General features: G+C 33.4%; 1 protein-coding gene across 1 annotated transcript; it reads right to left on the bottom strand.

Annotated features, from left to right (window-relative positions):
• Positions 1–1,333: 1,333 nt before the first annotated feature.
• LOC110697055 (oxalate--CoA ligase-like) lies at positions 1,334–5,705 on the bottom strand. The gene is made up of 4 exons (XM_021874391.1): positions 5,422–5,705; positions 3,758–4,808; positions 2,633–2,736; positions 1,334–1,893 (listed from the first exon to the last, which is right to left on the bottom strand). The coding sequence occupies exons 1-4, from the start codon at positions 5,620–5,622 to the stop codon at positions 1,675–1,677; spliced, it is 1,575 nt and encodes a 524-aa protein (XP_021730083.1). The 5' UTR covers positions 5,623–5,705; the 3' UTR covers positions 1,334–1,674.
• Between the last annotated feature and the right edge of the window lie 10,787 nt (positions 5,706–16,492).

Genomic DNA, 16,492 nt, shown 5'->3' with positions numbered 1-16,492 from the left:
TTATCTCGAAAAAGTTTTTTTTGAAAAAAATGATGTCAATAATAGTTTTGGAGGGAAAATTTATTATAAGAAATTGACACATGGAAAGTGATGATATCAACGGTAATTACTTTAGTATTAGTTATAGATTGAAGATTTGACTTTGAGTTTTGGAATTTTGTCCCAAGTTCCCAACAAACTTCATTTGAGAATCGAAAGTGAAAATTTAAAAAAGTGTTCCTAAATTTGTCTATGTGTCATGTGTGCCTCTTCTTCCACTAGCATCATGCTACATTGTCATTTCACATGTATTACCATCTTAGCTAGAAATAAATCATGTTCTATAATCCACATTTATGTATAAATACATATAATAAGTATTATAAAGTAGAATAAAAATCAAAAAAAAAATCCAAAATAAGTTATTGTTATCATTGTATTCTAATTTACTCAAAAAAAAAAAAAAAAGTCTTTTGAAGCGTCTAATGTAAAAAAAAAATTATTTAAAGTATCACTCGAAACAAAGCCCGGATCACACACTAGTTGATAATAACAAGTCACTCCTTCGATGTAGATATTGTCATTGGCTTATGGCTTTTCTTTTAACCTCAAATAAATGTGTTTCTGATGTTAATATTTTAAATCGACCTCCCAATATTCATCACTATTATTCTTTAGGGTTATTTTGACTTTTTAAAATATTTCGATGTTAATATTTTAAATGTGTTTCTGTAGTTTATACGCCACAGAAAACAGCAACATCACAAGTATAATGCATGCCAATTGTTAACAAAAATACAATAAACAAGTTATGCGGAAAATAGAAATTCAAAAAAACTTCAGAAATTCTTGTACAGTACTTCCTGTGGGACAATAACTATGAGCTGCCAATCTGCCATGAAAGTAAAATATTGTGTCCCTAATTCCAAATCACCCGTGAAAATGAAACTCAAATCAATGAATTACACCCAATAGCCAATTAACTACACGGCTAGCGATTGTTTGCAATGCAAAGCACATAAAATTGTGTGGTCTAAACTCAGTTCAACATGTTTGCATATCTTTTTCTGTGCTCCGATCCAATTCTTATTATAGAGGTCCACTTCATTTTTCATCTCTCTACACCACACACACACGATTCATTAGTCCATTCTCTATTCTATGTTGTTGTGTAGCTGTGAGTCCTGTGACTGGCATGGACATGTTGGATTCGTCCGTCCTAATATAATAAAATCAACTCAATTATTATGACTAGTAAGTTAAAACAGTGTGATGTGATAATTATTTTTGAACATAGAAGTTTTAATCACAGAATTTTTAAAAAAATATTATACAAAGTACAAGATATTTTAAATTAAAGAACTAAAGATCTGCTTCTGGAATAAACAAATGAAATATAAATACAAAATAAGTGTATTAATCAACCAAGTCTTCACATATTATCTTATGATGGTTCGACTTCTATCCTAATATGACTTAGTTTTATCTCTGATACATACATATATATATATATATATATCACTTGGTAGTTAGTACCCCATATCCATAAGCCATAACCTATACAAGGATAAGGGATAACATTACAATGTTCATTCCAATGGACAGCACTGATTAGCTAAAACTCAAAACGGTCAACAGCATTGAACATCGTCAAATTCAGGGCACCTAGAAAACAAGGCGCTGCATCTTCGTTCACTAAGCCCCAAACTTGGGAACTTTAGCAGTCGAGATCTGAGCTAGGAAGTGCTCAGCCACAATTCTTCGCTGGATTTTCCCACTTGCAGTTTTCGGTAAGAAGTCCGTGATGAAAACTTTCTTAGGAACCTTGAACGATGCCAGGTTTTTCTTGCAGAATTTTGTCACCTCTTCCTCATCAATCTCCACTCCGCCTCTTGGAATAACTGCGCAATTTATCTGTCCATGTAGCAAAAATAGATCAACGACCATCCAATCCTCACAAGTTCATAGCAAGAACCAGCATAACACAAACATAATCAGGTAAACTTAAGCAAACAAATTCCAGATTCTCAATGATAAAAACTTCAACGACGTACAACAAAGAGAGGATATTCATATAAAGCCATGGATTTCACTAGTATAACACGTTGTATAATGGTAAATGTACAAGTAATTAGACAGCTGAATTTCTTTCCTCCCCTAGTTTTTTGCAGCGCCTTTTTTAGTCAAGTGGTTGATTATCCATGAAAAAAGCATACCGTGATTATTTATCCACATAAAGCATCATTAACAGAGCATATTAATAAAAGTATCAAATCCCTTGAAGCATATGTCATTATCAGGTACATGAATGGTAATAGAAAGCATTGATCAGGCAATTTCAGTTCTGGAAATCCAACCGAACCACACACGATCCTAGAAACATCAAACACTACCAGCTCATGCCTTTTACCTCTCAACCACATCATGAGGCATGTAATGACTCAACTACACGTGTATTCGTCTTTTGGTGTAGAAAAGTAATATCCATAACATCCAAGTAAATAAGCTTACCACATCCACAAGTCATATGTATGGCATGATACGCAAGACATTTCTTTGAATGAACATTTCGTGATTAATTATGAAAGGACGAGACTAACAACTAGTCTTGCTTATAATCTAAACTCAAGAAAAGATGGAAATTAGTTCACACCTCCTCTCCATACTTGTCATCGGGGACCCCGAAAGCAACAGCTTGCGCAAGGTCAGGATTGGACAAGAGCACTGCATCCACCTCAATTGGTGATATTTTTTCCCCTGAAAAAAATTGGGCAGAAAACAACTTCACATATCAGACATTTTAACTTTTAACTCAACTTGAATGTATACGATCACACATATGGAATACCAAGTGGTGCATTATTTACAAACCAACGAAGGTGAAGAAAAAGCAGGTCCATTGAATAACAAAAAGACAGTGACTACTACCTTGGCTGACCAAGAAAACTTAGTTTACCAACCATAAAAAGCTACGTTCTATCACGGTTTCACCTACCCAAGTGCGGTTATTTTAAATAGGCCAGTATAAGATGATTCGAGTTTTACACTCCCAAAATCCTTAAAAAAATAGACCTCTTTCGATCTGCTTTCTAGACCATGCTGCAAACTACAAAGTACTATTAATAGATTTTTTTTAAATTCATGTACGACTCCCTTCAAAATGTGATTTTTTATTTAGGAACAAAGGCGAATAATAGGGATATAGAGACTAGAGCTACCAGACACGTCTAAATTAAATAGTCACAGGTAGGTAGAGGATTAGGAAACCCATATCCCATTAACTTTTCTGCATGGTCACATTCCATTAAAATAAACACTTGGATTTTCTTACGAACCAAGAGTCTAAGACATGTAAAGCGTTTGTGTCATAGTCTAAGGATAGCCTTAACCACATATGTACATTGCACATTAAAGAATATAGTTATATCAAGATTCCTATATTTATTTAGTTGACTAGGTTTAAACACTACTTAAATTTGGAAAGACTTGACAATTATGCCTGTTAAGTATTGTCACGTAACAAGTTCGACAAAGATAGTAATTAACCACAAACTTAGTAATTTAACAGAAAATAAGAAATTTAACACAAACAAGCGCCCAACAGCCCAAGGCATTACTTATTTTGTTAAACTCCGAACTAACTAGATAACAAACTTTGTCAATCTACTCCAATGTGTTCTTAAAAGTTAAAACAAACACCCTTGTTAATTAATTTAAAAATCACAATTAATAGATTAATGGTTTTAAACAAGTAGAAGCCAAAATAAGAGATATATACCTCCACGGTTAATGAGCTCCTTGATCCGACCCACCAAATGCAAATAACCATCTTCATCAAAAAACCCGACATCACCGGTATGAAACCACCCGAATTGAAAAGCCGCCTTATTTGCCTCCGGATTATTCTTATACCCTTTTGTAACATTTGGGCCCCGAATACAAACCTCTCCTTTAGACCTAGGCCCTTGAACCTGACCATTTTCATCCAAAATCGCCATCTCCTGACCCACAGGTCGCCCAACCGAACTCGCTTTATGAGGCCCATCCTCAGGCAACGGGTTAGAACACATTAAATGGGTTGCCTCCGTCATTGCATACGCTTCCAAAACAGGCGCACCGAAGGACTCCTCAAGACGGTCAAGAATTGTCGGGGCCAATGAAGCGCTGCAGCTCCGAATAAACCGGAGCTTCGGGTAATCCGTCTCGGGTTTACTCAGGTGGCGATCAAGTATGATCTGGTGAATCGTTGGAACAGCGGTATACCAAGTAGCGTTGTACGTCTTCATGTCACTCCAAAACGACGACGCAGAGAATCTCCCCGAGGCGGGGAGAGTCACTGCAGCGCCAGCACCGAGTGAGCTCAGCAGTCCAGCCATCAATCCATGAACATGAAACAACGGTAATACAATCACAGTCGAATCAGACTCAGTAATCTTATAGACAGCTTTAATGTTCCTAACAGTTGAGAACAGGTTAAGCTGACTCAGTGGGACCCCCTTGGGACGGCTGGTGGTCCCGGAGGTGTGGAGGAAGAGCGAGACATCGGAAGGATCGTTAACAAGTGAGGACACCGAGTAGTCGGGGTTTGATTCAGGGTGAGTGAATGACAGAGAAAGTTCGGAGTCAGATGAGGCGAGAGATGCGGCGGCATGAGGAATACTGAGCTTCGCAGCAGCGGTTTCGGCTGCGGTGTTGCCTTCAGGGGAAGTAAGGAGGAGTTTTGACTCTGAGTCCGAAAGGTAGAATTCGAACTCGTCTGTTGTGTAGGCTGCGTTTAATGGTGCTGCCGTGGCTCGAACTCGGATTACCGCCAAGAACAAAATCACAAACTGTCCATTCATTAACATAACTTTATATTAGTCAAGAATTTTTTAGAAAAAAAAAAAAAAAAAAAAGTCATTTTTCATGGATTGTTACTCTAATTTCTTATAAATTTGCTTTCCACTCGCTTTATTCCCTACTAACTTTATTCCCTAGTATTAATGGGTACGGAGTTAAATTAAATATACGCGTGTGAAATCTTATTATTCGTCTCGGTTTGTAGTTTCAAAATATAATGTGCATTAAGGTAATATTAAAGAACATAATGAATTACTAATCAAAATCAATTCGTTTGAACTGCGAATATTATCAAGAGAAAAGAAACTCACGAAAATTTTAAAAGCAAAACTTACATAAAAGTAAAACATATGTTTTTTTTACAAGAACATATTCATGTTAATGTTACATAAAGTGGATTGGTATTACCGTATTATGAAAGAATTAAAATTACAACTATTGTATATTTATTTAGTAAAATAAATATAAAAATCATTTGATTTTAGCAAAATTAGATAAAAGGCAAAACCATTGAATTTTACAGAGAATTAAGGAAACTAGAACCCTGTTTTGTTTACCAACCAATAAAAATGAAGGAAAAATAAATCAAAGAAAATGGTATACCTCAATGGTGTTAGGAAAGGTGAGGGCGACAACATCGCCGGGAATAACCCCGGCGGCGAGGAGGCGAGAGGCGGCATGTTCGACCAATTGGTGTAAGCGAGAATGGGTGATATCAAACTTGCCGGAAACAGAAATTGCGTTCCGATTTGGAAATTTTCCGGCGACGTCCTTAAGAAGTCCGGTGAGAGTTAGATTTTCCATATTAGGAATTTTGATAACAGAGAAAAAAAATGGTGAATTGGGGTGGGGTGATGGTATTGGAAAGATACGAGAAGAGTTGGTTAGAATGAAGCGAATATATAGGCGGTCGATGGTGCGTGTGGGTGTCACAGCATCACCCGAAGAGTAAAGACAATTTGCTTACTTCCTCCGTGCCTCGAGTTACTACGTTCTAAAATATTACTATCTCTGTGTTTTAATAAATGGTACACTTATTAAATTCGCCCGTTTTAATAAGTGTAATACTTTGTTTTTTTTTTTTGCAAAAAACTACCTTTAAATACTATATTTTTCTCCTTTTATGATCCCCGCCCAAACCCACTATTACTTTTTTTATTATATACTTCTTCTCACATTCAATTACTTTTCAATAAACTATTAACCCCACTACCTTTCTTTTACAATTTTTTGATACTCCAACTACTCCACTTATCGTTTATTTTATTTAAGTCAATTAAATTGCCCAAAACTATGTGTCAGTCAAACTGTAACACTTATTAAAACACGGAGGGAGTAACTTCGTTTCATATTATGAGCATATTTGGTTAGTGTATATTTTGAGTTAAAATGGATTCGGTTAAATCATTACTGTTATCGAATACTTGGTTAGAAAGTTTAGTAACAAATATCATTACCTAAGGGTAAGGGATTCCATCCATTAGTTATTTCTCCAAAACCTAAGGTAACAAATACCCTTACCTTCCTCAAACACAAAGTGATTTCTTTCCACAGTTAAACCAAACAAACAAAAAGATAATAGTTAAGTATTTCCTTTCTCCCCTTTTATTTGTTTCCTTTCCACTTCGTTTCCATTGTTCTAACCAAACGCCCCTATGTGTAATACTCCGTAAATAGTTTGACACGGATTCCTAAGAAAAATTTGTGTGCGAGTCTTAAATGAAAAGAAAAGGATAGAGATGCATGTGATGATGAGAAAGATAAAGAGATATGATTACTTAAAGAGAAAATAAAACATTTAGTGCACATAATTTATTAATGTGTTATGTGTACCATCCATTATTAGTAAAATTTGCTCATAATATAAAACGGCAGTAGTAAATTCCTTATTTAAATTTTAAGTTATTCACATGAGTATTTACTACAATCATTTCAATACAAAATTTATGAATATTAATTTATTATAATTTTACTATTTCTTTTTTTTTATTATTATTTGCAATAAGGGGTATTATTTATGAAATATACGAAGTAAAAAATTCTTTATTTATTGATAATAAAAAACAAATGTAGTATAGCAAACATAGAGTAGTTTTTATTTTAAGTACTCTCCCTGTTTCTGAAAAATTCGACTCAATTTTAATTTTGAATTGTTTTAAAAAAAATTGAGCCACTTTTATTTTAATCCTAGAAAACTCTTCTTACTATTTTACTCCTCCACATAATTTATACCTATTTATCCTCATCTCTCTTACTTAATGTATTAATATTTTTTTCTTACATATACTCAACTTTTTACCTCATCTCAATTATTTTATTTTTTACAATCACCTCAAAGACCAAAAAAAATAAAAAAATAAAATAAAACGGTGTATAAATTACTAGTATTTTTTTTAATTAGTAATTAATACTCCGTATTTTAATTAATAACAAAATTGAAGTGTTGACTTGTTATAGCCACTTTTAAGAGCAAGAAAATAAATGAAAAAAAAAAATGGTTTTTTTTTTTACCCAGAAAAAATAAAAATAAAATAAATAAATAGATATAATAATAATAAAAACAATAAAATAAAATATATAATGTTTTTTTTTTTGAGGTCACGAATAACGTAAAGGTTGATTCTTCTTTCCTTTTTTGGGCCCTGATGAGGCAAAAAGTTTGGATTTGAGGAAGCACAGTATAAATGAAATATAGGAATGTGGTTCAGAAGTTTCAATTTAGTCCTCACTAATTGGGCACCCACAATATATTAAGGGAAATAAGTTACTTAAACTCAAAGTCTTATAAGGTGTTTAGTTGAAACTTGAAAGAGATTTGAGATATCAGATACACATACAATTAGAAGTTTGATGCGAATGAGAAGAATTGACTTTTCAAGACTTTTTATTGTGAACATTTGGTTAAAATTAGAAAATACAAAGTAGGTTTTAAAAATTGCACTAAAGCTTTTGCAATGTACGTGTCTTTAAACATAAAAAGAATTAGAATATATTTTCTTAAAATTAACTGTTGATTTTGTCTTTAAATTATAATATTTTAATTTTATTACTACCTTTTTACAACATAATTACACTCCCGCCTTCACTCTTTCCTATCACCATTATCTTCATCATATCATGACTTCAGTTTTTAATCCCTGTATATAGTCAAAGAAAAAAATATTGGAGTATTTTATTCTCTTAGATTATGATACTTAGAATTTTCTTATTTGCTAGTATCATGAAATGTTTCTTATCTTGACATTTATAGTGCTCGATGTTTTCATTCTTGCGTGAAGTAAATTTTCAAGCATGTTATTTATTGTGTCAATATATTTTATAGTACATTTCTTTATTTTAAAATCTGACTATATACATGTATACCAAATATTGATGGGAGAGGGGTTAGGGATGATGTGGCATTCACTATGATGATGTAAGTATAACTTAGAGATACATGATGATTAGCCCCTATAAAATTAAGATAATGATAACTTAAATGTGTATTAGAAAATGAGATTTAATCATCCCCTATATAGAAAGAGATTTAATTTTTCATTTATATTAGAAAATGAGACTTAATCATCCCTTATTAGTTTGACTGGATGACAATCAAATACGAAGTATATAATTATCTTGGTTTGGTTACCAATCTTACCATTCGAGTGTGTATGACGTGTATAATTTATTATCAATATATAAGACTTTATTACCCCTTTTTAGTTTGGTTAGATGGTGATTAAAGATGTAATTAACTTAGTTTCTTTTTAATTTGTAGGTGTGACATGGCGATATAAGAGAAGCGTGCTTAGGTTTTGGAGCCCTCACATTCATCCAATTGTGCTTTATAATGTAAATTGAAAATATAATTATCTTGCATGGTTACCTTTCTAGTGTGTATGATTTATCAAGACATAATCTTCCCTTTTGTAGCTTGATTGGATGGCGATTGAAGATGTGAAGTAAATGCTTCCTCTTATTGGTAATTTGACTATATAAATGTATACTAAATTTTGACAAAGAGAGATTATGTGAGTATAACTTAGGGATGGGGGATTAACCCTTATAGTAATAAGATAATGATAAACTTAATAACTTAAATGTGTATTAATCTAGATAGAGATTAATTCTTCCATTTATATTAGAAAATGAGATTTAATCATCCCTTTTTAGTTTGACTGAATGACGATTAAAGATATAATTATCTTAGTTACATTTCTAGTGTGTATGACGTGGCATTATGAATTACTATTAATAAATAAGATTTCACCATCCCTTTTTAGTTTGATTGGATGATGATTAAAGATGTAATTACCTTATTGGTTTCCTTTTTAGTGGGTATGACGTGACGGTGAGAGAAGAGTATTAATATATTGGAGCCCTTACATTCATCCAATTTTACTTTAAAAAGATAGTCCACTTCACAAGATCAAAAGAGGCTCCATTCCAAAACCATATAGCAATATGAGGAGTGTTTTAAGTTTCTCTTCTTTTCACAATGTGGAACACTTACTTGTGTTATTTGGAAGATGTATACTTCAACCCTACTCTAACTTCTTGTTTACCTTTGCTTACAAGAAAAAATTACAATGTCTTTGAGTTTAAAAGACAGTTTCATTACATATAAAGAGCTAAAAACTTGTTCAATTGTTCCATATTATTATATTAAAAAGTTTAAAACCGTCTCCAATTTTCAATGAACATATTCCTTGTAATCTTGTATATGAGCACGTTGGAAATTTGAAATAATAAATTCACAAAAGACTAACACCGCTATTAATTGGCAATAAACTAGTATGGATAAGAATTACCAAGATTTTTTTTTTTAAAAAAAGGCAAAAGTAAAGCTACAAAATTAAAAAAGGTAGCAATTTCATATTAGCATATGATCTATGTTGGGAGTCGATTCACCACTTTGGTATATAAATTAGAAATAGACAAATCCTTCCCTATCACTCATAATCACTCACTTTGTTCTTAATTATTTGTCGCATTTAATATTTGAAAAAATTGATAAGAATAATTTCAACTGGCGTTGAAAAATGGTGGGAATGGGTCTCAGCTGGCATTGGAGGTTGGGGAGGCTGGTCGCCGGTGTGGTTGGTCTCCAATAGGGGTAGCGGCGAGAAGGGAGGTATGGCTGGTCAGGGAGGGGTGGTGGTTTTATTCTCTTAACAATTATTTTTTAAAAAAATTTCCTTTAATTATATTTTGTTTTAAATTTTATTTTATTTTATTTATTTGAATCAGTCACATGCTGACACGTGTTAGGTGACTTGTGATAACAAGTTATATAATTGGTTGGGACCATTAGAAGCAATTTTACATTAAAGTTCGATTATTTAAAAAATAATCGAAAGTTAGGATTATTTTGAGCGAATTAAGTAAAGTGGGGATTATTTTTGTCAATTATTTTTTAATTTTTTATTAATCAAATAAAACAGGAAAAATAAAGAGAGATAGAGAGTAAAGTAAATAAACTCAAATTTTTTTCCCTTTATTTGAGTCTATTTTTCGCTAGATTACATTATATAATTATATCGAGCGCGTGATATATCACAAAAACGAAAACAAAGGGGATGAAGCCAAAGTAACAATTTCTAAAGGTTTTGCAAGGGGGAGGGGAGAATTGGGGGAGGTATGCCACGTGTAGGCCATTGATTTGAAGAGATTGGGTGTAGGGGAACTCACGAGTGCCGCTGGCCTTGAAAATTACACCACCACTTAACATCTTCCACCATAGTCTATCTTCCCGCCATATTTCTTTTTTTTTTTTTTTTTTTTTTGTACTTTCTGATTTTAATTTAATGCAATAGATGTGTACGTGTTTGGGAGAATCATGGAAACGTGGCTTAGATTTAATCCAACGTCTACATTTCTAAGATTAGATCGAAATGATAATTATTCACTTTGAGAATTCAAGTATGTTGAAATGAAAGGGCAAATGGCTTTATGGCCCAAAATACTGGATATGTCAATCACATTACTATTAATTATTTAGATATTAATTAGCTTCATAAGTGTTGGTTGGAAAATATCTTTATTGAACTATTCTCATTTTTACTCCTTTCTAATAACTAGTTTGATCTACGCAGAACTTTGTTGATGAAATATTTTATACACACTCGAGTATACCGTGTACTTAACTAACCCTAAGTTAGTTTTTGTTATTCATTTGTTGAATAAATGAAAAACAATCATCAAAATGAGAATAAAATGCTCATAGGTATACCGTGCATCCAGATGTATATAACAATCTCTCTTTTGTTGAGACAATGGGGTTGTAGCTCAATTATATAGATAGTGGTATGCATGCCCCAATTCATAAATAGTCCATAAATTTGAGATTGAGTTTCGTTCACTAATCTTTTAGAGCACTCGATTCATGACATGCATGTACGTGATGAAATTAGCAAATATAACCAAGTTTTGTATATGATCAATTAGTTTATTTAACATGTTAAAAATATTAAAGAGTGGTATTCATCTAGGGTTTAATTTCGTTTAGGTCTACGTCTTTAAGAGTTTTCGTTCACCAATCTTTTAGAGCACTCGATTCATGACATGCATGTACGTGATGTAATTAGTAGGCATAACGAAGTTTTATTATTGATCAACTAGTTTAGTGGATTATAAATATTAAGGAGTGGTATACACCTAGGGTTTACTTTCATTTAGGTATGTATACATTTATGAGAGTGTACTTATTACTATTTAAAGGACGTTTGGTATGTAAATATTGAAAACGGGATGAAAAAAAAACAAACAAAAAGGAGAAAAAGGATTATTTAACTCTTAACTTTGTATCCATTTATTTGTTTGGTTTTAGTGTTTAACCATGAAAATAAATCACTAAAACTCAAGTCGTTCCTCCTCCTCCTCCTCCCCCCTCCTTTGTTGTTTGAGGGAGGCAAGGGAAATTGTTACCTTAGGTTTTAGAGAGCTAACAAATATGCATGTATAAACTATTAACCTTTGATAATGGTGATTAATACATAAATTTTATAACCAAACCCTTGGTAATTGAATTCGCTTCCAACAAAAAATTACCCTACCAAACATGCTGTTAGTAGAAAGACCCGCCATACACATTAGCTAAGTTAATGCCTCAACGCATTTTTCTCCTTCATGGATCATAACTGATAAAGACTTGGCTTAGTATATAATGACTATATATGAAAAAAAATATCAGAAAATTTAAATTTTTCATGCATTTCCCTTCAATTAATTAATGAAAGGAATGAAGGTTGTTCTTATATATTCATACTCATGTACTATGATTTCTTTTTCTTTGAATCAAGTTGGATTTAATTGGCATCTATTTAAACTCAATTATCATCCCTATTATAGGATACTTTAGCCTCTTCATCTATATTTTACATGTATACGCTTATACGGAGTATATTTCTTTTAAAATGTCTGACTTTTAACAATGGTCCATCATATGTTAACCCTACCTTGTCCATCTAATTAATTAAAGGTTGTCACATCTAATATGGTGCAAATTAAATGTGCAATAATGCCAATATGCCATACAATTTAGACTTGACAATATCTCTATCATACTTTTTTTTTTTTAGGAAAATATCTCTATCATACTAAAAGAATGGAGTTACCAATCTATGAACCCCGTGAAATCTAACACTTTTAATTTGTTAATTGGTGATTTGAGTTTATATGACAATAAAGTCGATTGCATAAGTGATGATTTTCATTTTTGTAATAACTTCACTACAAGCTACAAATTAATTAATAGGGAATAAAAAAAGGGTTGGTTTTAATTCTTTGTAAAAAATACAATAATTTAACCCCTCCCTACATTTTCGAACCTCCTTAATACTTCGTATATTGTAATGTTCTAACATCAATTTATTTGAAGTTTGCTCATTGTATGGTGCATTGCCACTAACAAAAACTTGACTTCAAAATACCTTAAGTTCATATCAAGTAAGAGCAAATAAGCCTCTCTTGTAAACGGTTTATGTTCATTGTAAATGAAATCTTACAATCTTACATTCTCTTTCATACGGAGTATCAATATTTTATATATGCTCAAAATTAAATGAGTTATTAAGAATAATTGACAAGTCAAATACAAAAACAAACCTCATGCATTGCACAATGTATAAATCTAGAGTTTGACATTCCTTTTCTTTAGTTATTTTTTATTTTTTTTTAAAAAATACATTTAGAAAAGTGTATATTGATATTTTACTTGTGATTTCTACATTTATTTGATGTAGATTTGTCGATTTGGTATGAGATAGATGTTGGAAGTTCTTGATATACAAAGAAAAAAAAAAAGAGTGTTGAGTGAAGGAAAGAAATCAAGAGAGGGTAAGAGTCACAAATGAAAAAGGGAAAAATCCCACATTGGTGGAGGGAAAGGTATTTTCCTTGTTTATATATTGTAGTATGTTAATACTACTTATTTGAGTGACTTGGAGGTGGGTGTTGTACCACACACGTGCGCTCGCGCGCCGGGTCGGGTCGGGCTTGGGCCTTGGGACTTGGGGAATGCTATGCGCGGGCGTGAGTCCTTTTATCTTTTTGGAGGAATTTTATTTGACAAAATATTCCTTGTTTATTCTAGCCGTTTTTTACTCTTCGGATTCCCTGATTGTTTAGCTGTTGATCCCTTGATTACAGCTAACTGTTACACCTTGATTATTGACCAACATTCTTCCTTTGATTGTGGGGAATAACGGTCAGCCGTTTTGCTTGATCTTCGCTGAACGTTACCTGATTCTCGGCCTTAATCATATGGCGGTTTCATCATTTACCCTGTTGCCCGTTACCATTCCATGCACTACACGAAACCAGCAAATTGGCAACGGTTCATACCCCCCTAAAGGAAACGGTTTTGAACCGTTGAGTATTTGAGGGTTGCTAAATCCCAAAAAAATTGGCAACGGTTCAAAACCGTTGCCAATTAATTGAGTTGGCAACGGTTAACCGTTGCCAAAGCCAATGGCGCGCCTTTTTTTTTTTTTTTTAAACAGTGGCAACGGTTAACCGTTGCCAATGACCTGTATTTTTTTTTTTTTTTTGGCTGCACTAATATTGACCTTTTTTTTTTTTTTTTGCTGCAATATTATTATTATATTAATAATAATTATTATTATTATTAATATTATAATAGTAATAATAATAATAATTACTATTATTATTATATATGATAATAGTAACAATAATTAGTAACATTAATAACAAAACATAAATAATTAATAATAACAATCGCATGCAAGAGATGATATAAATTAGAAAAATGTTTCATGTATACTACATAATTAATAAGCTAAGCCTAGGACTGATGAAGAGATGATATAGTACAAAAATGTATGACGATATTTACAAATTAAATGTGATGTAGGTCGCCAACATCTCCCGAATTACATGGAGTTCCTTGCTCGTGTATGGAAGTCCCGTTTGCCCCTTGAAAAACTTAGAATACACAAAACGTGAGTTAGTAGAAGTGAAATAATAATAATTGGGGTTAGTTATAGGTGACTAATGCTTGAGATTACAAAAAAAGACCAAGTAAGAGGTTTTGGGACGCAATTTCAACCAAAATGGCTCAAGTAAGGCCATTTTGGCTACTAGGATGCCTATTTTCTACAATTCATGTCTATTGAACTCATAACTAGTTAAAACATGTCATTATCACTTAGTTATAGGTGACTAATGCTTGATATTACAAGAAAAGAGCAAGTAAGAGGTTATGGGACGCAATTTCAACCAAAATGGCTCAAGTAAGGCCATTTTGGCTACTAGGATGCCTATTTTCTACAATTCATGTCTATTGAAATCATAACTAGTTAAAACATGTCATTATCACTTAGTTATAGGTGACTAATGCTTGATATTACAAGAAAAGAGCAAGTAAGAGGTTATGGGACGCAATTTAAACCAAAATGGCATACCTCTTCAAGCTGACGTGTGTCTGTACAATGACTCATCACTATGTCATACATGAATCTCATCACGTATAGGCCACAGTCAACTCCGTTTTGCTGTTGTGCGCACTAGCATGAGGAACAAAGCACATGAATCAAAATGCATAGCAAATAAGCGACATCTTAAGCATTGTAAAGTAAGAAAATCACAACATCATGGGTGAATTACCTTGGGTGCTTTCCATGTAGGACCTCGAGGAGATCGAGGATTTATCTTCTTCATGGTACTACGAAAAATCAAAGTAATAAGTTCAAATTTGACTAGTATAATCAATACATATGAGTTAAGATATGAAAATCAATAACAAGAATTGAAACAAACTAGATACTTACTTTTGTAGTATGGACCTCACGAGGCGCTTTCTTACTTGAGGCAACCGAGCAGAGTCAAAGTAGAAGATTGTGTTACTGGAAACACAAATCACAAGTAGGGTCCAATGATAACTACACACGAGACAAACAAATCAATAGTTAGCCTATTACAACAAATAAACTGGAAAAACAAATGAACTTGACTAGCATAATCAGACGTACTTCTCATAATACGGGACGAATATAAACTTGGCTCCCGCATTCACTGATTGTCTGATACCCCGTTCAGCATAGTACAACACGTCAACGGAGTTGCCTAAGATTCTAGCAGTGGACAACTGCTCAGGGCATAACCACCCAACTTGACAAGGAGATTCAAGCTCCCATATTTGCTCCTGGAGTGCTCTGCATGCATGATAAAAAAAATGAGGGAAATGTTAAGCATTGCACCGCTTAGAAATTGAATAACACTAAACTGAATAACATAAATTGAGTACCAGTTGAATTACCTCATGCATATTTGAATGAGGGAAATGTTAAGCATTGCACCGCTTAGAAATTCCTTCACATAAATTGAGTACCAGTTGAATTACCGCATCATCATCGTAGTGGAACATTTCCTTAGGAAGTTGAATTTGGATGGGGCTGTCATCAGGCAACACGCAAACACGGTTGTGCAAATAAGCTAGCTCCTGGGACAGCGATTGAAGCACCGTGTCTTCAACTAATGGAGTAGATTGCGTAGCTGAACCTAGTGAAGGGCTCTTCATCGACGCCTTTCCACTCACCGAGCCATGTTCACTTCTGTTCTTTGGCCCCTCCACCCTCTTCTTTGGCGTTTGGCTTTTCCTCGATGGCTAATAAGTATGATCACACAAATGGTTAGAAAAGATTTTCATCACAATTTTCGGGAAGAAAGGATTAAAGCGTGAAATCTAAATCTATATTACCTGGTTCATCAACCGTATCCAAGCAGATGGCCATTGCACAAAACTACCTTTTGCTGCCCAGAGTGTAGTGAACTCCTCATCCTCCACGAGCACAGGTATTAAGAGGTCCTCGGACCCGGGAACCACAAAATGGATCCCGACAGAATAATGCTCAGGCAGAAGAGGTCGAAGATGGAACGTACCTTGTTCGGCCGGTTGTGCACTACCATAGGCAACAACATGCAAAGGTCCATCATATGATTCGCCCGGGTGAAAAAGTTCACAACGGGTCTCTTCCTGCACCAATTACGAAGATACTTCATTTACATATACATAACTAAGTATCTTAGGTGTAATATAGGAGTTAAATCAAGCATTGAGCTAAAATCATGAAAAATGGGCAAGTTAGAACTGATTTAGGCCATTTCGAGCCGTAAATACTGTAAATGAACCTCAAACTTGTGAAATTGCTTTTTTTAGGTCGTTTCAAGGCATAAA

The sequence above is a fragment of the Chenopodium quinoa genome, unplaced genomic scaffold, assembly GCF_001683475.1.
Source record: "Chenopodium quinoa cultivar QQ74 unplaced genomic scaffold, ASM168347v1, whole genome shotgun sequence".
NCBI classification, from domain to species: Eukaryota; Viridiplantae; Streptophyta; class Magnoliopsida; order Caryophyllales; family Amaranthaceae; genus Chenopodium; species Chenopodium quinoa.
Note: the sequence above shows the minus strand (reverse complement) of the source record. Positions and strands in the feature narration are given on the sequence as shown.